The 23,195-nt window shown below is 51.7% G+C and overlaps 1 protein-coding gene across 2 annotated transcripts in view; it reads right to left on the bottom strand.

The window, feature by feature from the left end:
* The window catches only part of LOC133351908 (receptor-type tyrosine-protein phosphatase delta-like), a 440,533-nt gene that overhangs the window by 74,248 nt on the left and 343,090 nt on the right, over positions 1-23,195 (bottom strand). For both annotated transcript variants that reach the window (XM_061567497.1, XM_061567498.1), the window contains 8 exons: positions 20,919-21,188; positions 18,521-18,630; positions 17,372-17,846; positions 14,030-14,160; positions 11,849-11,993; positions 9,519-9,953; positions 4,088-4,281; positions 2,776-2,802 (listed from right to left, as the gene is read on the bottom strand). In XM_061567497.1, coding sequence (XP_061423481.1) covers positions 2,776-2,802; positions 4,088-4,281; positions 9,519-9,953; positions 11,849-11,993; positions 14,030-14,160; positions 17,372-17,846; positions 18,521-18,630; positions 20,919-21,188 — 1,787 coding nt within the window. The remainder of the gene's footprint in view (positions 1-2,775; positions 2,803-4,087; positions 4,282-9,518; positions 9,954-11,848; positions 11,994-14,029; positions 14,161-17,371; positions 17,847-18,520; positions 18,631-20,918; positions 21,189-23,195) is intronic.

The raw sequence follows: 23,195 nt of genomic DNA, 5'->3' as shown, positions 1-23,195 counted from the left end.
AAAACCTGATGTGATAGACAAAAACTGATGCCAGATTTGGAATCAGCACCCCAAAATTACCTTAAACCCGTTAGAATACCTTATGCCAGAAAAAGTGTGTTGACCAGTGTAATCGATGCGTTCCCTCATCTCTCTCAATGTAATTGCAAGCGGGCAGCTCTCCGCACTGCTTTGCGCAACTGTTCAGCTTTTGTTCAGCGAAAAGACAACGCGGTTATTTTCGGTGCGACGCGTCTCTACCCCTCGAGTTGTCCTCATATCCTTGTCTTGTGTCGTGACGTGTTTTGTTGTTGCTTGGTCTCTGTCTTCTGGCCGTGGCAAACCAGCAGGTTTGTTTATTTGATGGGGCCTGTCATCTGTCAGCGAGCGGGCGCGACGAGGGCGACCGTGATTCGCCGTCATTACCGCTCGCGTGCCACCAAAACCCAGGGGAAGTGAGTCCTGATCAGCCCCAGACAGCCGATTACTTCGAATACGCAAACGGGGAGGTGATTGAAGTCACGTGGCACTCAGTGGGACACTCTACACTGTGCCCACTCCCGACTCTGATGCCTGTTGCATACTTGGAGTTTGCGTGTCTCTCTCTCCCTGTGGTCGCGTGGATTTTTCTCCGGGTCCTCCGTTCTTTTCCCTCCACAATTTAGAATCAACATCACGCGTTCAGAGTGTTTGGCTGCTCTAAATTTCCCCACGACGATAATCCACTTCGTTGAACTATCATTTGTGATAGCCATGTCGCTTCTGAAAACCAGCTATGTAATAACGTCATTTTATAGCAGCATCATTCATGCAATTGTATCTCACTGAATCAATTACCTCGTTCCATACACAGATAAGACAAAAACAAAATCCCACTACTTAGCATATAAAACAAATGAATACCTAAATAAAGTAAAAAACACACAGTTATTTGTTCGTTATATAGCTCAGTGGGCCTTACCTGGTAAAATAAAAGTTATTTTTTCTAGTTTATAGTTGTAACCCGCGTGCCGATCAACACATGGCACGTCCCGAAACCACATCGTGTGGCTGCTACACAGCACAACCGCGAACACCAACGCAGTTGTTTGTAATGTATTACTCGCGATGTTCCACTACGGTGAGTGAGTATTTATACATTAACTCAACGATTGCCCAGTAAGTTCACTCCACAGCAGGCGCAGCTTTCTAAAACCACCCCTACGAGCTTGCTTCCATAAGCACAATCATCATCCACCCTCTTTTGTCCTTCCCTCTAGTTTTTGGCCCCATGAGAAATCAAGCGCTCCTCCGGCTCGAAATTACCGAGGCACGGCCAAGCCCTGTGAGCTTGTTCTCTCCAAAACTCTAAGACTAAGTGGCGGTTGCCATTACAGATCATAGGACTCATTAGTTTGTACGAGGGGCTGCCAGGGTCATTAGGAAAACCACAAATCCTAGACCTCCAAAAGACCTCCAAGCTTTCGTTCCTCGTCCGTATCAATCGCTCACGTGTCTGCCATAACTAAAACCCATGAATAAAATATCGCCGACTTCGTCTGCATGCTGATTGCCCGGGTCACAAAGACACGTGTAACGGAATTTTATAAACGCCGGCGATGCTTGGCTTCGCATCGTCGTCCATATCGCACTGCGTGCCGCCAGGATTGAGGAACTGGTGACTCCCACGCCGAACGTTTGAAGGGGTGAGTTAACACGTAGTAGCAGTAGTAGGGCTTTCGCGACCAATATCATCCATAAGTTATTTTTTTTGGGTTAGATCGCGTAAATATAAATGTGTCGTTAAACCCGCCGCCACCAGTCACAGCCAATTAATGAGGTTTGTCACGTAAACCACAACATGGCAATTCGTTACTAGTTCAGCACACCGGTGTGTTGGGAGAGTGAACCCACAACATTTACACCTAGAGTACTACGTGTCGCCAGTCATTGCAACCAGCCTCATCAGGCGACAGCCAGAGTTGTGGAGAAATCCTTCTGTTTCGGTCTCAAATAGAGGGAATAAGTGTGATGGCGTCACTCGTGAGCCAATCGGGTGCGAAGACCGGGAAGGTGGCGGTATAAATTACAATGGGTATCCATTACTGTACTCTTTGGTTCTTTCGGTAAAGTCACGTAGGTAGAAAAAATAATAGATCACGACGTTTCGATCGCAACACAAGCAACCGTGTTCAGGTGAGACAGAGAGAATATCTGATTTAAAGCTTTCGTGACTGCAGGGATTCATATTCTTACGGTAAAGTCACGTAGAAGGGAAATAATAAAATAATAAAAATATAAAACAATAAAAATTCTCACGACGTTTCGACTGCAACACAAGCAATCATCATCAGGTGTGAAATCCGCAGAAAGAAAATTTGAAAATTTGAAAAGAACCAAGAATATGAGAGAATATCTATCAACCGTTGACACAAACCTGGTACCACGTTCCCAGCCACAGCATTCTCTGCAAACGTGTACAGCACAGTTAATCTGAGGCTCATTCTGTTTACAGGTTCTCAGATTCCATTTATCTGTGCCTACACAGACAGCAGACCTTGCCTGTGCTATTACAATCCCCTTCGCAAGGGAAGTCTAAAGTTTTGTACCCATTCTGTTAGTTGGATTCACGCCAAATATTGCTTCCTGGCACTACTATGGTATTGTACAGAACATACCGTATATATATACGCGACAGAATAAACTGTGAGCCAAATATATTTACTCATGCTAACGAAACTCGACTGGCATGCTCCCTGCCGCAAGCCACTGAGAAAGCACACACACAATGTACCCCTCTTCACGTGAGCTACTTACGTAGTCAGCCGAGTCATCCATTTCCAGCTGCACACAAGCAACGAGAGATAAAATGCCACGGTTAATACACGAAGAGATGCATGCGTGCATATGCATACATAAACATACGGTGAAAGGTAATGGTGCAGCACTGAAATTACTCGCTTACACAACTGCCACACGATTCACTGCAGTGTAACCCATTGACACTGCCGGGTGAAGAGAGGTGGAGGGTGACACAAGGAACTCACCACCCCATTGTTTCTACTGCTGTGTGGGGAAATCGAATTGAACCGGTGACCTCTGGATTGTCGACCCACCGTGCTACCCACGGTGGCAGCATCACGCAGTCGCAGAGTGGCGAGATGTTAACTACCTCGCCTGGTATACAGGAGGCCGTGGGTTTGATCCCGACCCGAATGCCTGCTGTATATTTGGAGTTTGCGTGCCTTTCTCCCAGAGGTCGCGTGGATTTTTTTCTCCGGGTCCTCCGGTTTTTCCTTGCGCATTTAAAATCAACGTGTGCGTTTGGAGTGTTTGGCGGCCGCGTTACATTTCCACGTGATAAGGGACTTTGTTGAGCTATAATTTGTGATAGCCAGGTCTCTGCTGAAAAGGAGCTATATAGCTCAGTGGGGTTTACCTGGTAAAATAAACAAAATTCCGTTTTCCATCTCATACTGATTTACATGAAATTTATTCATAACCATGTTAGAACCCACTGACAAAATGGATATCTCTGAAGCACCTCCATGCCTCTCCCCTTCACTGACCTGCACTAACCAGGGTGGGTTCTGTACAATCAAACCAAACCCCTTGAAAGCGGGGGGGGGGGGGGGGGTGCGGAGGAGGCCATGACCCTGTAAATACGCTTTTGTTATTCTCGACCAAAATACACCAGGATTAAATCAGCTCACGTGCAGATGCAAAATGGACCACGGCATTCGTGAGGCGGTGAGAGATGGCGGCGACTTGGTGAGGCCTTCATCCAGCTGTCAATAGATCATGGCTGATACTGACGATGCTGCTGTTGATGCTGCTGCAGATGATAATAATGCTGATGCTCCTACTGTTGTTATTACTGCCGACGACGCTGCTGCCGTTGTCAAACGCCCTTCCTTTACGATGTTAGGACACCACTGTAGCCATGCATTTTTAAATCATCTCGATTGAACACTCCTTCCCCCGCGCCTCCAATTAGCGCGGTTGGCTCCGCACGGTTGCGAAGGAAGTCCAACACGACACGTCGCAACCGCTGACGAGGATGACGACAACGACGACGATAACCGACGACGCAGCAAAGCCCCTTGGCCCGGCCGGGAGCCGCCCTCACCTGCTTGTCGGAGAGCATGAGGTCGCGCACGGCGGGTGCCCCCTGTGGCTGCCCGGCCTCCACGCGGGAGTAGTGCACCTGGTAGCCGCGCACCTGCCCGTGCTGGCGGCCCGCCGTGGGCGTTCGCCACGTGACGCGCACCGTCGTCGAGTTCACCGTCTCCAGCTCCACGCGCCGTGGCGGTCCGCTCGGCACTGGGGGGCGGGGGCAGGGGTGGCGCGGACGGGCGGACGGGCGGGCGGGTAGGCTCGGTTAAAGAGTTGGGAGGTGGTGGTGTTGCCCAATTTGACCACTTTTGTTGTCGTGAGATTTTCGTGACTTGTCGTTTTTTTTTTTCCTCGTGAGGAAATTTGGTTGAAGCGACCGTGCGGCAAATCTAGCGCAGCATGCACCAACTTTTAGAGGAACAAACCCACGTGGCGGTGGCCAACAGCCTAATGCAAGTACATCCAGAGTAGGAAACTGGGACAAGGATTGTGAATTAAATTGGTCGTGAAAGCTTATGTGTTAAACTGGGAAAAGGAAGTTACACAGTTTTAGTAGCATTTCCCGGTAATTATTAAGGATATATGAACAATTCAATTGGAACTGCTTTTGTGTTCAGTTTGTTATCCTTCCCCCGCGCCTACGATTAAGCACGGTTGTGAATGTACGGTGCGAAAAAAGTTCAACGTACACACGTACAATACTTGGTAAACGTTGCAGTTTAACACATCCTGAGCGGTGTTTGAAACGCATAGTTTTCCATCCAGTACTTTTATTCTGCTACGACAGGTTTGTTTTTCTTCTTCTTCTTCTTCTTCTCATCGTTTGAGAACGGTCTCGCGACGTGACAGCGACTTTCAAAGGGTCCGTCGATCGAGAGCTATCGACGTTCTGCGGTTCACTGGGTGACTTTCCAGTTTAACGAGCTGCCCCCCCCCCCCCCCATCAGGAAACGGGTTGTGTACGGGCCAAACGGCCAGGTCATTTATACTTGACGGGGAAATGTAATTTGGAAGAAAATTCCAAACTTTTGCCCTTCCCCCCACCACCACTCCTACAAAGAAAAGAAAAGTGCGGTTCCCCACAAAGCGCGTGATGGTTTTATCTGCCGGCTAATGAAACGCATGCACTGTTTGCGTCTCTTTAATGGCCTCTACTTTGAGCCTCCAAGCCCCGAAGCCCTCTTGCTGAATCGGAACAATCTTACTTGTTGGCCGAAATAAGCTCGGCACAATGTCAGTGGCCAGTGGACAAACCATGCGAGCCGTGTTGAAATTGGGTCGATCAGAGGAAATGTGAGGTTTCCTGACAGCAAGTGTTACACTTAATCATACACACATTCCGTTTTATAATAATAATTATACATTAACGCCATGTTCTTTGGTACAAATAATACTACATGTGCACCGCTGGGTCTCATTGCTTCTTTCAGTCTTCCTCTCCCTCCGTACAATGACCCAGAACTTTGGCGATAGCGTCCAAGGTGAGCGAAGCCATGGCAGAGGATGAAGTTTCTCACAGTGAGCCGGAGCAGTTTTACAGCCGACCAAATTGGCCAGCAAGAGCCGTTAAATAAACACAGAGAGACACGCATGCATGCATGAGGAGGAGATGTGCGAGCCTAGGGCGCGACTACAGCCATACGGATGTGTGCATCGATCAACCACCGCCCTCCCCCCCTTGCTGCCTCTCATCGGCGCTGAAAGGTAAAAAGTGTGAAAGGCCATGCACGTGGGAGTTTGAAAAAGTGCAAATGGGTCGAGAGGCCGGTCATTGGGAAGGCCGCGGCGAGGTACGAGTGAGCTCAGCGAAAGGCTGCCTCCATCCACCACCCCCCCACCTCCTCCCTTCGCGCTAACCTCCAAATCGACGTTTTTTAAAAAATCACGTTTCCTGACCAGAGGCCTCAAAAGGCTCAACACGCGAATCGGGCGGCAACAAACGGCGTCAATAGAATTGGCGAACGAGTGGCGGGGGAGGCGACGTTTCTTGCGCGGAGGATTTCATCTTCGAGGCCCGCGCCGCCCAGATGCGTGTGCACAGTGCCCCACGTGCCGACTGAACTCCCAGCGGCCGTCTCGGTGGGCATCTGTCCCCGCGGTAGCGCTGAGCGGGCACATGTTTTTTGCGCGGGTCTTCCGCACCTCAGGGTCGGACACTAAAATGGTCGATGCGCGTTGCGGCCCACGACCCCTTGCGGAGCTCCGCGGTGGAAACTCGGGTGGCACACGGGGCACTCAAGCAAAGGGCGACCGTTAGAAATGCAGACGAGGAAAATGAACCCGATGAGGACGAAAATGATTTCACAGCTAAAGTCGGCGTGGGCGGTCATGCCAGAGCCACGTCAATTATCATTTGGCACAAGAGTGTTATTTTTTTTAATATATATAAGCTATTTATACAGCATTATTAATAAAAATGTAAATTAACCTTGCTCATATACGGAGGAGGATAAAACATGAAAAACATAAAATGTTGAAAACTTGAGCAAAAAATTCGGTTAGTTCAACAAAGTGGTTTAGTTTCCAATTTGTTTTTTTCATCGTCATTGCAAAAATACTTACAGATGAAAATCCGATAGTTTCGATGGTGTTGTTAATGGCCGGCAAAAGGCAGGTTTTTCTTTAATGCGGCAAAGCACCCCCAAGAAAGGCCGGTGGGGTGGGAGCTTCAGTTCTGATGGTGATCTAATTGCCAGAGATTGCCCAGCGCTAAGGCTTGCATTCGCCGATTGTTAAACTGCAAAAGTACGTGTTCATATGAAATGTGAATGGAATAGGTCTTGCATCTGCAATGAAAATTTTTGTTTCGGGGCAGGACGCACAGTGCAGCAGCAGCAAATTCAAGTAATAATAGACGGTGCTCCGGCCGGCCGAGAATTTCAGAGCGAAGAGGAGAGAGAAGAGAGAAGGTAGAAGAAAGAATGAAGACACGAGTGAGTTGTGGCAAGTGCTGTGCCGAGTGCCTGCTGCATCACGGGCAAAGCAAACAAATTAATCTTCTGTTTTGAGGTATCATTGTCATCGCCAGCAACATTTTAGATTCTCGCCGGCCTTGTCCGTAAGCCGTCCACCGGCTCACTCACCACCCTCGATGTCAACGCGTAAACATTGACAGTCAACTCGCCACCGCGCGAAAGAGTGTCTGAGGCTACGCAAGTCTACGAGGCTGCGTGCGAGGCTAGAGGTCTACTTGTCAGTCTATGACACTCTGTATCGGTCTACATCTCAGACCACTGACGCCACGGTAGCGAGATGTTAACTACCTCGCCTGGTATACAGGAGGTCGTGGGTTTAATCCTGACCCCGATGCCTGCTGTATATTTTGAGTTTGCATGTTTTCACTCCCTATAGTCACCTGGATTTTTCTATGGTTCCTCCGGTTTTCCCCTCTACTATTTTTAAATATGCATTTAGAGTATTTGGCTGCTATAAATTTCGACATGACGAGCCACTTCGTTTGAGCTATCATTTGTGACCAGGTCGTTTCTGAACAAGAGCGATATTAGCTCAGTGGGGCTTACCCGGTAAAAATGATAAATAGTTTAGTAAACTGACCGCATAGTATCGGCACCGGCCGCTTCAGGGAGTGATCATGCGGCCTTGCGGTAGGGTGTTTACCACCGCCCTGGTCATTACTGCGGGGGTGCATTCACCAGAATATATACGTGGCGCCTGCTTCACAGGGGACGTTAGAGATCCCCCGGCATCGTTCACACAAGTGGAAGAGCCCGTTGCGTGCCGGCGTCGTCGTCGTCCAAATTTGCCAAATGTTAAATATTACCCGCATATTGCTTCAGTTGAACTTGAACACAGAAGTCATTGCCCCCGCCCCACCCCCACTTGGCGGTGGGGTACCCCTCCTGAAAGGAAAGTCGCGAGACTCGGGCGAGTCTTCCCTGCGTCATGAATCAAACACACGTGCTAACTCTACTGGCAGCAACTCTTTCGATGTTCCATCAGCTCCGATCCGGAAGCCGTCCGCACAACGGGCTCGTTCGCTCAACCTTCGACACCGACGTATAAACGCCGGCGATCAACTCCCCCTCGACGTCTGAAAGAAGAAGAAGTATGCTATTGTGGAGGAGAGCGAGAAGGGGGAAATGGGACGGATCAGATACGAGCGGGGAGAGAGCGCTGCGCCGTCTGAGATGACAGCAGTGGGGGTGGTGGGCGTTTGGCTGAAGATGGTGAGGAAATCCCATCACTCGGAAGGCTAATCAATAACGGAACGGCCCAACGCTAGGGCTGCGGTGCGATAACGGCACGCGGACTTCCATCCTGCTCAAATGTCCACTTTGGAGCACGAGTGCTCGGAGAGGGAGGAGCTATCGAATAAAACAGATCTTCCCCTCGGAGTCGCCACCACAACCACCACCACCACCAAACCCCACCACCGTCGAGGGAAGCAAAAAATAGAAAGTGCCGTCGCAGCGGAAAAATAGGCGGAGGACGACAACTCCCCGGTGAATAGGGGCCGGGTGAGAATCGGAGCACACGAGTCCATTAACACGCGCACACACAACGACGAGCTCACACACCCGCAACCGCAGCCACAGCCGCAAACACCGCCATTCACAAAGTTGTTGTCAAGAGCACCGCACAACACGCACACAGAGAGACGCACAAAGGGCAAAGATTCCCCGTGTAGCCTTTAACAGACCGTTGGGGCAAGTGTGTGTTAGCGAGCACCTATGAAGGCCGGCATGGCACACGAGAAGGTGCGTGACCAGCGGCACGCCGGGCAACCTTTGTCTCCCTGGTGGCAACGTTTCCACATTGCGCCAGGTACTCATTTGATGCTGATTAAACCTAGGGAAGGCCCCAGGTGTGGTTCAGATAATCGTCACCGGGATTGGTCGTGAGCGGGAATCAAACTCGGGTCACCAGGTTCACAGCGCAGTGTGCTAACCGCTACACCGCCGCTCCCCGCTACACACACGCGCCACCGACAAAGAGACTCAAAGAGACTCACAGACACACACAGACACGCACATGCACAAAAACAGCAGCAGCAGCAGCAGAACGTACACTTGAGATTCAACAGGGAATCGATCAGAGAAGGTGAGCAGGAAGCCTGTGGAGTGAGGCGACAGGGCACGGAGCGTCAGTGACCACCGCCGCAGGGAGCTGTGAAGGGTTCAGTCTGGCTCAGCGGATGCTCTTTTTGAGCGGTCGAGGTCAGAAAACGGAACGGGAATCGGAAAACCGCTCAGCGCAGCGGCGTGGAGCACCGGAGAGAACACGAGAGAGCAGTGCAGAAAGTCGGCAGAGAAGGACTCGGGCCAGGCACAACCGTTAGCTGCAAAGACACCAAGATTAGGAGGGAAAACACTCAAGAGCCACGTTAGAGTGTCGGTCCGGCCGCCACGGCTACGGTGTGAGGCGGAGTGGCTGCGGCAGGGGCCGGCTCAGAACAGAAGGGCCCCCCCCCCACCTTGACGTACCATCCTCGAGTGTGCGTGCCTGGATGGGCATTGATGGGGGCCCCGGGCCAACCACTGTGTGGGCCCGCACCGTCACCTCGTACGGGGCCCACTTGGTCAGCCCGTGCAGCTTCACGCTCCTCCGGTCCTCGGGCTGCCACGGCGTCTGGCGCCAGCCACCCCCACCGCTCGGCCGCCCTCCCGTGCCGTGCGCTTCGTCCCCTTCCTCCCCTTCGTCGTCGTCCCTCCTCCCCGACTCATCGGCGTCTGCGTCTGTGTGCGGTGCGTCTCTGTCGGGTGCGTGCGCCGCGCCTTGGCTGGGCAGTGCCCTGTAGGCAACCGTGTACCCCGTGATGGTGCCGTGCCGGCTGTGTGCGGGTGGCGGCTCCCAGCTGACCAGCAGGCTGCTGGAGCTCAGGGCCACGCACGCCGTGTTTTGTGGGGGTGCGGAGGGGGCTGTGGGTCGGGTTGGGATTGTGGTGGAGGTGACGGGGGGAGGTGTGAGGGGGGAGGGTTTATGGAGAGGGAGGGGTCACCGTGAGTCATGGTAATGGGGGGCAACATCTGAAACCACTGCAAACAAACGCGAGCAGCTTTCTTTGGTTAGTAAAATATGAACACGATGTTAATGACCTAGGGGGTGAAAAGTACAAGTTAGTCAATGTTTGGATGACTCATCCTGCAGGTCTGGGGGGGCTCAACTTTTTTGTTAAAGCTGAGCCTCTCGTACACCCACACCTGTAATCCAAACGCGTAAATTCAGCGCGAAGGACATTGCAGTGGGGGGGGGTCACGGAGCGCACACAACGCAGCGCAGCAGCACGGGAAAGCGTTGCACTCTCACACGTACATCAGAGACGCCTTGAATTAGTGACTGCGAACATTCGATTAGCACCGCGATTAGACTCCTACGACCGCGCTGTGTCCTAAAGAAAAGCAAAAGCCTTACAATTCCAGTGACGTGAAAACAAAAACATTAAAACCATCGCAGGCGTGGTAGAAAAAAAAAACTCCGGTTAAGGACGAAAATAAATTAGCGGTGAAAAAACCTTCTTGAGAGATGAACGAAATTACAAGCAAAGTGCCATCACCGTTAAAACCTTCCAGTTAGCTGTGAAATAATTATTTGAATAACAATAACAAATTCAGCGGCAGGGTGGCAGAGTGCACCACTCGCAACAATAAACGCCCAAACGTATCTCAGTGGAGTCATCCAAAAAGTCTTCCACCGTAACATCCATATCCCTTTAACAGCTAAATAAACCGACAACTTAAATAACGATAAAAGTAAAGATCTCCATCCCGCGGGCACACCGCATGCATGCTCACCATGCCTCTTCCACCCCAAAAAACAAACAATGATGGACTGCAATACAATACCTCCCCTGGGCCAATTAAAACGCCTGGTGACGTCGCGTATGACCAAACGCACGGCATTGCGCGTGATTCTCCCGTCCTCGTGTCTCCGCCGCGGGTGGCATTTTCGGCAAACGCTCGTGGGGGACAGAGTTGACGCTGGGGGCCGCGTGGAGGTCCCGGGGAACTTTTAGCGGCTGCCCGACTCCTCGCGCTCTTCACACCTCTCCCCTTCCAGCCAACACCCCCCCCCCTCAAGCATCAACGCCGACCTTTGGCAACCCCCTTCCGTTTGCACGGCATTTAGGAAACAATCGAAACCTGTCCTACTCTCCCAAGTCGCGCCACACAGGATTGGGGGAGGTGGGGGGGGGCAGCACGTGATCCAGACCCGTGGGGGGGGGGGGGGGGACATCGGAGGCACGGCGACTTTGCAACATCCCCGGTCGCGGCCGAGACGCCCGAATGCGCCCAGAGGGACGAGGTGCACGTTTGGACCAGGGGAGTGGGGCTCCCAAAACAAGGTTGCACCGAAAATCACCGGCAGACGCACGTTGTGTATGCACACATGATGAACTGGTTTGGTGATATGAAGGGGGGGGGGGGGAACTGTTCCGCGTGCTGCAATCGTTTTTCGATATATATACGGAGAACAGCGGCACGGCAGTTGCACCTGCAAAGAGGTGCAATGTTGTTTTTGAAAACAATCGCTCAAATTTGCAACATTGCCACGTTGCGGTCTATGACTGAGGCTGAATATTATTTTAAATCGCAGGGTAACTTTGTGTGCACTCTGAGTAATCCGTGTGCCAGTACAACCTTTGACTTTGGCACCGTGAGCACGTGGTGGTGGGGGGGGTGCTATAGCGGCTGTTTAAGCGCACGCCGCGACCCGTCGAGCCGCTGGGCCGCTCGCGATCCCTGCTTGGCCTACGTCCCCGGGGGAGGCGAGCGATCGGGGGGGGCGGGGGGGGAGGGGGGCACGTGGCGCGTACTTGACTGCATGGTGCGCTCCGTGACGGTGAAGGTGGCGGGCCCCAGCCCGGTCTGGGAGCGCGCCGCCAGCTGGAAGTGGTAGACGGTGTCAGGCTGCAGGCCCTCACGCAGGTACGTCATGGTGGGCTCCAGCATCACCACCTCCTAGCGAGCAGGCCAGCGCGCAATTAACGCCAAGCCGGAGGCTGCAACGGTCACCGTCGTCAATCGTCAGCAGCATCGTAGTCATTGGCGTCATTGCCACCATCATGATCGGTTGTCCGATTAGCACGGTTGGTCCATGTACGGTGCGAACGGGGTTCAACATACACACATCCTCTTATCATCACCACTGTCATGATCATAATCGTCGTCGTTATCATCATTGTCATTGGCGTCATCGTCACCATCATTGTTGTCATCACCAGTCTTCACTTTATTGCATTTCGGTTTTGAATATGTGGTCTCCCGTGTTAAATTAATTCATAATAGAGCCCTTAATTTTCCCATCAGAGTTTCACCGAATCGCAAGACTCGTTAACAAGAGGGCGGGTGGGGGGGTATTGAGATGATTGCTCACACCCCGAGGGCACACTTGTCAATTGCTTTTTAGGTGGGCGCGGCGAATTTTATATTGCAGCTCACAGTCGCCGGTTGCCGTCCACCTGTAGGACACGAGTTGTTTCTAGACGTCGGGTGGACGTTGGTGTTGGTTCGACAGAAGGGATTTTTGACGTTAACTTTTACGAACAAACATATTAAAAACAATTTCTTTGACGATCCTCGTCGTCAACACCATCGTCACCCTCCCCCCACACCCCCAACATCATCTTGTCGAGGCTGTCTATGAACTCCTTTGGGGACTTTATTCATCAATGAAACCCAAACTTGATTTTACTCTCAAACGAGTAACGATTGGTGATAAATTACTTTCTATAGTGCGAGTCATTGGTTTAATTGAAATTCCACATTACTGTGGAGGGGGATGGCTCCACCCAAAGGACGAACACTGGAGGCTTTTCACAATGTGGCGTTCATTTGATCAATCCTCAAGGGTCGAACGGAGCAAGTTGAAATCGTACTCTTTGGTTCTTTTGGTAAAGTCACGTGAGTTGAAATCGTCACTATTTGTTCAACACTCAGAAAAAAAAAATCTCATTTCATTTTCATGCATATTACTACATTTCCCATGAATTATACACAAACATATGCGCTGACTGATCCACTATCCTAATTCCGGTGGGAATTATAGAGAATAGCGTGATTGATCAATCTATTATTCAACCAGATGCCTACTATTGCACGGGAGGGCCAGGGTAACAAAACATTGTTATGGCATGTGACATTTTCATTTTATTCATACGTACTTTTCAAATTTGTAATTTGAGCTTTCACCAGGAATACAATAAGTTTGGCAAATGACGGTTCAATAATTTGAACATTAACTTTTATTAAATCAGTACACTTTGATAATTCCCCGCACGCTTTGATGAAATATTGCGATTCGGGATCGTGATTTAGTTTAATAATCAATTCCTTGTTTTTAAGATCGTGGCGAGCGTGGTGCCAATGTCTCAGAGTGAGGGCGAGTTTACCCCGATAAGCACAGCATATCGGTGCTACGATGGCGAGATGTTAACTACCTCGCCCGCTATACAGGAGGTCGTGGGTTCGACCCCGACCCTGACGCCTGCTGTATATTTGGAGTTTGCATGTTCTCCCCGTGGCCACATGGATTTTTCTCCGGGTCCTCCGGTTTTCCCCTCCACATTTAGAATCAACATCACGCGTTTAGAGTATTTGGCTGCTGTCAATTTCCACGCGATGATGACAGGCCACTTCGTTGAGCTATCATTTGTGGCCAGATGGCTTCTGAAAAAGAGCTACATAGCTCATTGAGCCTTACCTGGTAATAACATTTGTTTTATAGTTTTTAGTTCTATATGAGTGTAACCCACAATGATAATTCATTCTGCCTCATGGAATGGTCCACAAATCTCTATGATGATAGGAGCCCTTGTAAGTGTGACTCATGGAACAGTCCACGTATCTCTGTGATGATAGGACCCCTGTGAATGTGTATGATGGAATGGTCCATGCATCTCTACAACGACAGCACCCCGAAGGGTGCACCTGATGAAAGGGTCTGCGTCTCGATGATTAGACCCCTGTAAGTGTGGCCGATGGAACGACCCACACACCTCCTTGTTGTCTCCGTGGCGGATGCTCAGCTCGTAGCTGGCAATGTCGCCATAATGCGGGGGAGTCCAGCACAGCAGAATACTCGAGTCGGACTCTGCTTCTGCCTTCAGGTTCACCGGCTGGCCAGGAACTGTGAGAAAAAAAAGCACGTAAAAATGTATTTTATAGAACAACGTACATAGAAGGGATTCTGCTGTGGCAAGTTGTTCAGTATTATCATCATCATCATCAGCACGATCCATGTAGGTGTCCACTGCACGTTTCGTCATCTGTTTCCACTTTCCTCTGTCGGTGACTACATTTTCATGTATATGCATACTCGACTCGAAATCCAGAGGTCGCCGGTTCGATGTCTCGGGGTCGGCAGCTGTAGCTATGGGCAAGTTTATTAAATCCCCCCCCCACAGCAGTCCACCCAGCCATATAATTCGTCGATGGCTATGTTGTGTGCGGTGGGACAAAGTGTGGGTAACTCCAATCCCTTCGAAGACATCGGGGCCAATAGAGGCCTCTCCACCAGCAGGGGAGACAGCGACTGCAGGACCGTTGCTCCGAACTGTTTATTTATATTTATTATGCAAAAAAAGTCAACGCCTGCTTTGGCAGTGGTGCACAGGGCATAAACATGAAAACACAAAGAACTCAACGACACCCATCGCTCGCACTGCCTTAGCAATCGGAGTAGTTTGCAATCGGAGTAGTTCGATTGGTGTATCAAGTAAGCGTGCTGTGACGGTTCCACCTGAAGACGGAAGCTTGTGTTGCCTCCGAAACGTCGTGATTTTATTTTAAAAAAAATTTTACCTACGTAACTTTACCGAAAAAACCTAAGAGTATGAATCCTTGCAGTCACGAAAGCTTCAAATCTAGCACAGCCATTGCCAGAGAAGTCTGGTCTCATTACACGTGTCTGCATACAATGCAGCGTTAACGATGAGCATGATATGTATGCTATACAGATCGGTTCAGGACTGTGAAACACACAGAAGACACCAACGCCATAAAACCCATATGGAAAAACATATCAGAGACACCCCGTAGTTCATTTGAAGCCACAGGGTCAGATGGTGCGGGTTTGTATCCACATTTGGGCCACCCCACGCAGGGGTTGGCGTTCCCAGTGCTTAGCTGGGCTCTCTTTGTACCCTTGTGAACAAAACCAAAGCGATGGTTACTCGCATTTGAACATGTAGTGACCTACTTGTGTTAAGACCCTTCTGCAAACAGTGGCCAGAAAAAATATCATTTAAAATAGAAGAGAACAAAAGTAGAACCACCACCACCACCACCCAGCATATAGCTGCCGCTGTATAGGATGTTAGGGCAAGTGCCATTAGCGAGCACTTATTAAGGCCGGCACAGCGCAACGAGTGCGAGGGTGTTGCCTGCAGCGATGTTCGGCTGTCTTTATCTCCCACAGTGCCGGTGTTTGCACACCGCACCAGATACTAATTTACGGCCGAGTTAACCTAGGGGAAGCCCAGGGCGGCTTCAGATATTCGCCACTGATGTTAGCCGTGAGCAGTTGCAGTGCTGGTGACCGCTGGTGACAACGACTCCAGCAAGCACACAAATACAGAGCCCCCCCACCCCATCCCCCGGTATAGCCTTCACAGGTTTTTTGGGGCAAGTGCGGTTAACGATCACCAAGCGCACACTTGCGTGCATGCACACACCCACACACGTAGAGGCACAACAACAAAAAACACCACACACGAAGCCGCATCAGAGACGTGACACATTTTACAAAGTCAATACACAATGACATAGCCCACATGACAAATGATGCATGTCACGCTCTCATACGCCCTTAAATCGTGTCACAACAAAGACCTCTCCCCCCCCCCCACTGCCATAGCCTTAATAGACTGTTGGGGATAGTGCAAGCACCTATAAAGGCCTGCACGGCACACGAGGGGATGGGTAGCCAGCACCACACACCCGGCCGCCTTTGTCTCCCGAGTGGCGATGTTTACACATCTCACCACGTACTCATTTGAGGCCTAGTAAACCTAGGGGAGGCCCAGAAGAGGTTCAGATAATCAGTCACGGTGTTGGCCGTGAGCAGGAATCGAACCCGTGTCGCTGGGTTCGTAGCGCAGCGCGCCTATCATTCCGCGACCGTGCCCCACCGAGGATAACAAAGACCCCGACCCCCACTACCCCCACTCACCCCCCCGTTTAGCCCTACACACCACGGCACTTACGCGCACGTGTATCAAACGAAACAAACAAAAAAAACCCCACGCCTTCGTGTGGCAATCGCGAAACCCAAAAGCGCACGCCAAGGGAGCAATTTGCGCTCGCGCGCGCTCGCTTGTCACAGCGGCGACGTGGGCGAGGGAGAAGTGGTCCATGCTCGCCGCGCCGCGCCATCGTGGTGCCGCTGCCGCGATGGGAGCGGGGTGGCTGACATTTACAAAGGTTAACACCGAGCGGGAGCTCGGCACTTTTGTCCACCCGTTTGGACTCGGCATCGGTCGCGCGCCAACCGCGCGACGCGTTTGTCGCCCGCGCCTCCCGGCGACGACGGGGAATGAGGCGCTCTCCTCCCTCCAGCTCGAGACGTTAATCCGATGCCTTTTGAGATACCAAAAGAAATGACCCTTTGCGCCGCAAATGGACCGCCTGCGTGCCTCCTCCTCTGCTGCGCGCGCATCCTTGCCCGAGCGTGCGTGTTGGTGTGTGCATGTTGGTGCGAGCGTTGGTGCGTGCGTGTTGCTGCATACGTGCGTTGGTGTGTGCATCTCCCGCTGGAGGCAACGGTGGCGCAGTGGTTAGCGTGCTGGGCCATGAACCCGGCAATCCGGGTTCGATTTACGCTCCACGGCCAACATCGGTTGGCCGTGAGCACCTCCAATTCGCGCGGATGGCCACGTACGGTGCGAAAGAAGTTCAACGTACATTGGTGACGAATATTTGAACCTGTTCTGGGCCTCATAGCGCAATACGATGATATTTTGCAAAACGAATGTTTTCATTATCGTGGATCTCCTGATATCACAAGATATACAATATTCTTGTTTACATATACGCAGCAGTATTAAGGTGTACACCACAGTTAGTTAATCACCAGATCGTGTGTGCGGTGGGATGAAGTGCAAGTTCCCCGACCTCTTCTAAGACGTCTGGCCAGCATAACAAACTACTAGGCCACCATTTCCCCTCTACAGGGCATCTCCTCCTTTAAGCGGAGGCCTTTCGACCAGAACGAGAAATTGCAGTGCTGCACCTTTGCCTTTAAACGCTTTCCTGCCATAGCATCGCCACGCTGTGGCAACCCTAGTGCGTGCGTGGGCACGTGCGCGGGCACGTGCGTGTGCGCGGGTGCTCCTACTTGCCTCCCATGGTGGTCTTGATGTAGATCTCGCCGGAGAAGGGCCCGTCGCCGACGGACGTGAACGCGAGCACGCGCAGGGCGTAGAGCGCGTCCGGCAGCAGCCCGCCGATGGTGGCGAGGAGGTTGTCGTCGACGTTGTGCTTGAGCCACGTGCTCGCCGGCTGCACGGAGTCGGCGGTGTAGTAAACGCGGTAGCCGCAGATCACCCCGTTGGGCTCCTCGGGCTCCTCCCACGTCACCACCAGGACGGTGGGGGCGCCCAGCATGCGCGCGCGCACGTTGCGCGGAGGGCTCGACGGCGCCTGCTCGCCCGTGCGCGCGAACGCCGGCGCGCTGGGCGGCCCGCGCCCGATGTTGTTCACCGCCAGCACCTGGATCTCGTACTTCGAGTTGGGGTTGAGGCCCCCGACCGTGTAGCGCGTGGTGGGCACGGCGTCCGTCTCCTGGAAGGGGCCCTCCGATGACTGCAGCTTGTACTGCGGCGACGGCGCAGCCGGTAGGGGGGGGGGGACAGGCGGGCAGTGGTGGAGATCGCTCGTTCGACGCACGCATTGATATCCGCATAAGATGTGGAGGCGCCCACGCTGGGGTTGATTTTCACAGTACGATAACCACTACTCTACCGCTTCCCACAACCGCATACCTAACGCACATGCACGCACGCACACACTGCATTTGCAACTCAAGCATGCAGCTGTATCTGCGCCCGCAGCCGAGAAGATGAAGTGAGTAAAGTTGTGGCTGGGTAATGTCGGAATCATCACTGAGAAAGCATGTAGTCTCCTGCGGATGTTAACGACCTCGCCTGGTATGCAGGAGGACGTGGGCTCGATCCCGACCCTGACACCTGCTGCTGTATATTTTGAATTTACACGTCTCTCTCGCCGTGGTCGCATGGATTTTTCTCCGGGTCCTCCGGTTTTTCCCTCCACATTCAGAATCGACGTGCGTTTAAGAGTACTCGGCTGCGATACATTTCAACATAATAAGCCACTTTGCTGAACTATAATTTGTGGCCAGGTCGCTTCTGAAAAAGAGCTACATAGCTCAGTGGGCTATACTCCAAACATCCAGGCGCCAGGGTCGGGATGGAAACCACACTTCACCACCAGGGTGCCCAATGGTTCGGCATGCTCCATGCCCTCCTCACCTGGATGATGTAGAAGAGGACAGGGTCTGGACTGAGCGAGTCCCACGTCAGCGTCACGCTGGTCGCCGTCGTTTCCGTCATCGTCAACGTGCCCAGGGCCTTCGGCAGGGCTGGAGGAGGTGGGGAGGGTGCAGGGGGGAGGGGTTGGAGTAGGGGGAATGATGGAGCAGTGGTGAATAGGATAAGGGGGAGGCAGTTGGGTAGAATTGGCCGGTTAGGGTTAGGGTCAGAATGCGGGGTTGGGGCACAGATGAGGAGGGAAGAGGTGGGAGAAGCCGGAGAGGAAATGGGAGCAGCGGGGCCCGAGGAGGGCAGCCTGTAATTAATTTCCGTTGTGTGCATTTTTTTTTGTTATCATTAATCATACAACTGGACAGATTAGTGATGGAAACGCGTCCCATGACGTACAATGAACCGAGTGTGCATGCTTAAACAGGGCCAGATCCATAATTGCGAGCGGAGCGCACCGAATCTGCTGAAGCCTAAAAACATTCTCCCCCATGTGACCCTCTCCCTGACCCCCTGCGTTGCTGTAAATTTTTATCAATCTGTCCACCGCTCGCTCCGCTCCACGTGCACAGTGCTCGTGATAAATTACGATCCCGTGGCCCCTGCATTCGCGCTCTGCTCAGGCTGTCGCACCTCGACACGCCTGTGCCGTGCTGCTCAAAAGGGTTGGCTTGTGTCATGGTTAAGGCCGTGGGCTCTCCTGCACTTTTTGTACGGCTCGTGTAACACACAGCAGTCGCACTGCGCAGAGATATTCAGCACCAGGCCGTGTCGCAGCCAGCCATGCTTCAATACGCTCCATTGACTAGATCTTGGGGAGGAAAAAAATAATTTCGAATTTTCTCCCCACTCCAACGCACGCTGGCCCTGGTGCCTTGAGGGTGTGCGGTAAAACTGTCACGTTCTCGTGACGGAGACCAATCTCTCCTTTTGGACAACATCATTGTCATCAGCAGCCTTGTTCGACGCGCTGCTGGATGAAGGCCTCCCCCAAGCTGTCATCATTTCTCACTGTCACAATCTATCTTGCACCTGCGTATGAGCCGGTTTCATCGATGCACATCCTCCAGGCAGTTTTCCTTCGTTTGGCTGTCACTCTGTTGTTCATCTTGACCCACTGGCCTTCATTCTTTCTAGAAAAGAGGCTTTTCTTTTTGGGTTAGATCACATACGTATACATGTGTCGTTAACCCTTCACCACCCACCACGGCAAATGAGTAAGGTTTGTCACGTAAACAAAACGTGCCAATTCGTGACTACTTCAGCACACCTATGTGTTGGAGAGTAAACATTTGACAACTATTGAGTACGACGTTTTGCTGGTGATGACAACCGGCTTCATCAGGCCAGAATCAACAAACCTTACAAATTGGCTGCGTCGGGTGGTGGTGGATTAACGACACATTTATATTTACGCGATCTAAGTCAAAAACAACTTTAATCATGGATAATATTGGTCGCGAAAGCCTAGGTGTCGAAACGTGATTCTTTTGAGCAACATGTCCTGCCAAGCCCACTTTACCTTCTCTTTAACGGTCCCGATGGTGCTCCTGACTTGCGTTTTCCTCTCTCGTCCGCGTGTACCCCGAGACCGTGTCCGAGTGTAATTTCAAGCGTGTGCTCAAAACCCGTACTCAATCTACCCAGCCCTGTTTGAGAGATGACAGGCCGAATTGATCCTCAGCCGGCAGTTGAACTTACATCCATTACGATCGGGAGACGAAAGTTCAAACCGCCAGAGGTCACAGCCACACATTGCACGTTGGGAGTGTCTCCCTAGTGAATGGCTCCTGGTGATTATTGGTTGCATTACAGACAGGCTGAGCGAACTTCATCCACCCAAGTTTAATCCATTCGGCCACGCTATAATCATAATTATATCAAAACCACGTGACCACTGGCTACTGACTCAGTGCTGAGTCTACTGTCTGTGCGCTACCGCCTATTTCAAAGTTCCGTCATCAGTCAGCACAATCGGTACTTGCGTCACCTATTTCAATAGGGGGAAGGGGGTAGTGGGGGTAAAGAAAAACATCCACGAATTTTGTCCAAATTGTTGTGGGCGTCTTTTTTGCGACGTCAACCCCAATTCTTTTTGGGCGCCTGCACTGCTGGCTAACCAACAGCTGGGCACCACACATCACGACACGACCTGGCACTTTCGCATGCCCTTCTGCGGCCGTCTGGAACGCTCCTCCTTCCGACATTAGGAAGCTGCTGGAGCTATGGAGCTTTCAAATCGAGAGTGAAAACTCACTTCTTTAGAACTACTTCTTGTGTTTGCTTTGTTGTCCTTCCCCCGCACCTCCGTTTAGCGCGGTTTGGCCGACGTACGGTGCGAAAGAAGTTCAACCACACATACGCGCCGCGTCACGTCGCGCCGGCGTACCCTTGACGGTGATCTGTGCCTCCACTTCGATGACGCCCAGGCTGGATATGGCCACGCAGGTGTAGTTGCCCGACTCCTGGATGCCAGTGAGCTCCAGCACGTTGCGCCCGATGGGCATATCAGCCTCCGGCGTCAGGTCCTTGTGGCCGAGCTTCCACTTGACGTACGGCATTGGCGAGCCGATGGCCACGCACGTCAGGTTCACGCTGCCTCCCGGCATGATCTCGTGGCTCGCGGGAAGGACGGAGAAGCGCGGCGGGATGGTGCGAACTGCAGGAAGCGAGAGAGAGACAGAGAGAGAGGAGCCACAGAGACATGCGCATGCACAATGTTCATGCACACGCACAGCGTTCATGCACACGCACAGCCTTTTGTCAATGCATTACTGGGACGATGGCCTCGCCCAATGCCGTGGGGCGTCGTGGGGGTTGTACGACCATACTTCGCCCACGTTGCTCAATGTGGGCGACTGAGGGAGGAGTGCCCAGAGGTGGCCATTCAATCTCGCTGCACGCCCCTCAGCTACCCACCACGTGACCCCGCAGCAGCCCAAAGCAACCTGCTGCGTGTATGGTGGCCAGCCAAGCGAGCGCTGTCCAGGCTCAAACCTGCTTAGCTTCTGGAGATCTGCTTGGGTCGCGCGCGTTCCACGTGAAGCAGAGTAATGGGGAACGAGTGTGCCCTCGCGCGTACGATGGGCGAACGTAGGACGGGTGAACGCGCGACGGACGACGCAACGGGGGAACGCGCGATGGGCGAACGCGCGATGGCCTGGGCCTTGTGCGCAAGGGCACAAGCGTTACGTCGGCACAGAGCTGCATTGAGCCGGTTCCACACACAGGCAGCATCGAGGGATTCGCGGAGTAAGTAAATCGTGCGGCCTCCACGCTGGAGAGGTCAAAGAGTTGCCAGGGTGCATCTCTCGTTCTCGCCGAGACTTTGTTCACATTCAGTGTTTAGAGGCACGCGAGGTTACGATGCGGCAGTTCGTCAGATTGAAATCGATTCTTACTCTCGCCGACAGACGCGCGCGTTGAATCTTCGAGAAGCAGTGATTTACGAGTCGCGTTTGTTGTAAGTGGATTGTTAATGCTGCAGGTGGCGCGTTGCATCGGTGGATCGTGAGAGATGGTGCCGGTTTGGGGAGGCCCTCATCCAGCAGTGGATTGATCGTGGCTGATGATGATGAGGAGGATCGCGATGATTTGTTGCAAGCAAACAGAGACCGTGGCAGCTGATAGAGATGTTACATTCGCCGCAATGTGATAAAAACATCTCTTATCAAGTCATATCGTGACCTCGAATCATGACCCCCGTATCGTGACCCTGATCTCGTGATAATTCAGGAATCAACTCGAGGGGCAAATTGTTGCATTGCTCCGTGTCAACCGCACCACTGGCTCGAGACACACACGCTGCCTGAGCTCTGTGTGTACGGCCACAGAATGCACCGCGCATTAAAAAAAAAACATTTCCAAATAAAAAGCAAGTTGACTGCTAACACGTGACATTTTCATACCTTTTTCCCCCCACAATACATTATATTTATGTTTAACGAGGGATGTATTGATGCATTGTATATGTTGATTTAATATATATTTTTAAGTACGAGAATTCTAGATGTCGTATGCCATGGGTCCTCTTAAATAATCTTTGGTATTTTTTGGTAAAGTCACGTAGGTAAAAGTAAAAAAAAATGAAAACAACTAAATTAATTTTATTTTATTTTTAATTTTTTACCTACGTGACAAAAAACCAAAGAGTATGAATCCTTGCAGTCACGAAAGCTTCAAATCTAGGATCCTCTTAAAGCGATGCGCCACTCCGCTGCTCCTGGCGTGCCTCGTGAGGCCGTGACCACCCAAATGTGACATTCTGGCCGTCGCTCTGCATCCACATCAGCGGCCGTACGACAAGAAGAGGGCTTCTCTTAAACACCTGCAGTCACTAGGTTCACAACCTGCTATTTGTAAAAGTCAAAAAAGTTCTTAGATCACATCACAAAATCTGATTTGTGAAAATTATTCTACTCGCCAGGGGGTGGTGCGGAGTTTAAGGAGGATGGGGCGCAGGGGGGGGGGGTCGTTATTGGGGGGGGGGGGGGAAGAGGCAAATCTTTAAACCCATAGATGTAAAATGTATTATTTACGACTAATAATTATAATGGCCATCATCAATGCTGTGGATTCAGGTGTCAACATGAATGCCTTAAAAATCTATACTTTCATGCTCTGATATTTCACCTGTAGAAAAAGAGCTGGGGGGAAATTCTGTAAT

The sequence above is a fragment of the Lethenteron reissneri genome, chromosome 39, assembly GCF_015708825.2.
Source record: "Lethenteron reissneri isolate LAM-NWPU_2019-01 chromosome 39, ASM1570882v1, whole genome shotgun sequence".
Taxonomy (NCBI): domain Eukaryota; kingdom Metazoa; phylum Chordata; class Hyperoartia; order Petromyzontiformes; family Petromyzontidae; genus Lethenteron; species Lethenteron reissneri.
Note: the sequence above shows the minus strand (reverse complement) of the source record. Positions and strands in the feature narration are given on the sequence as shown.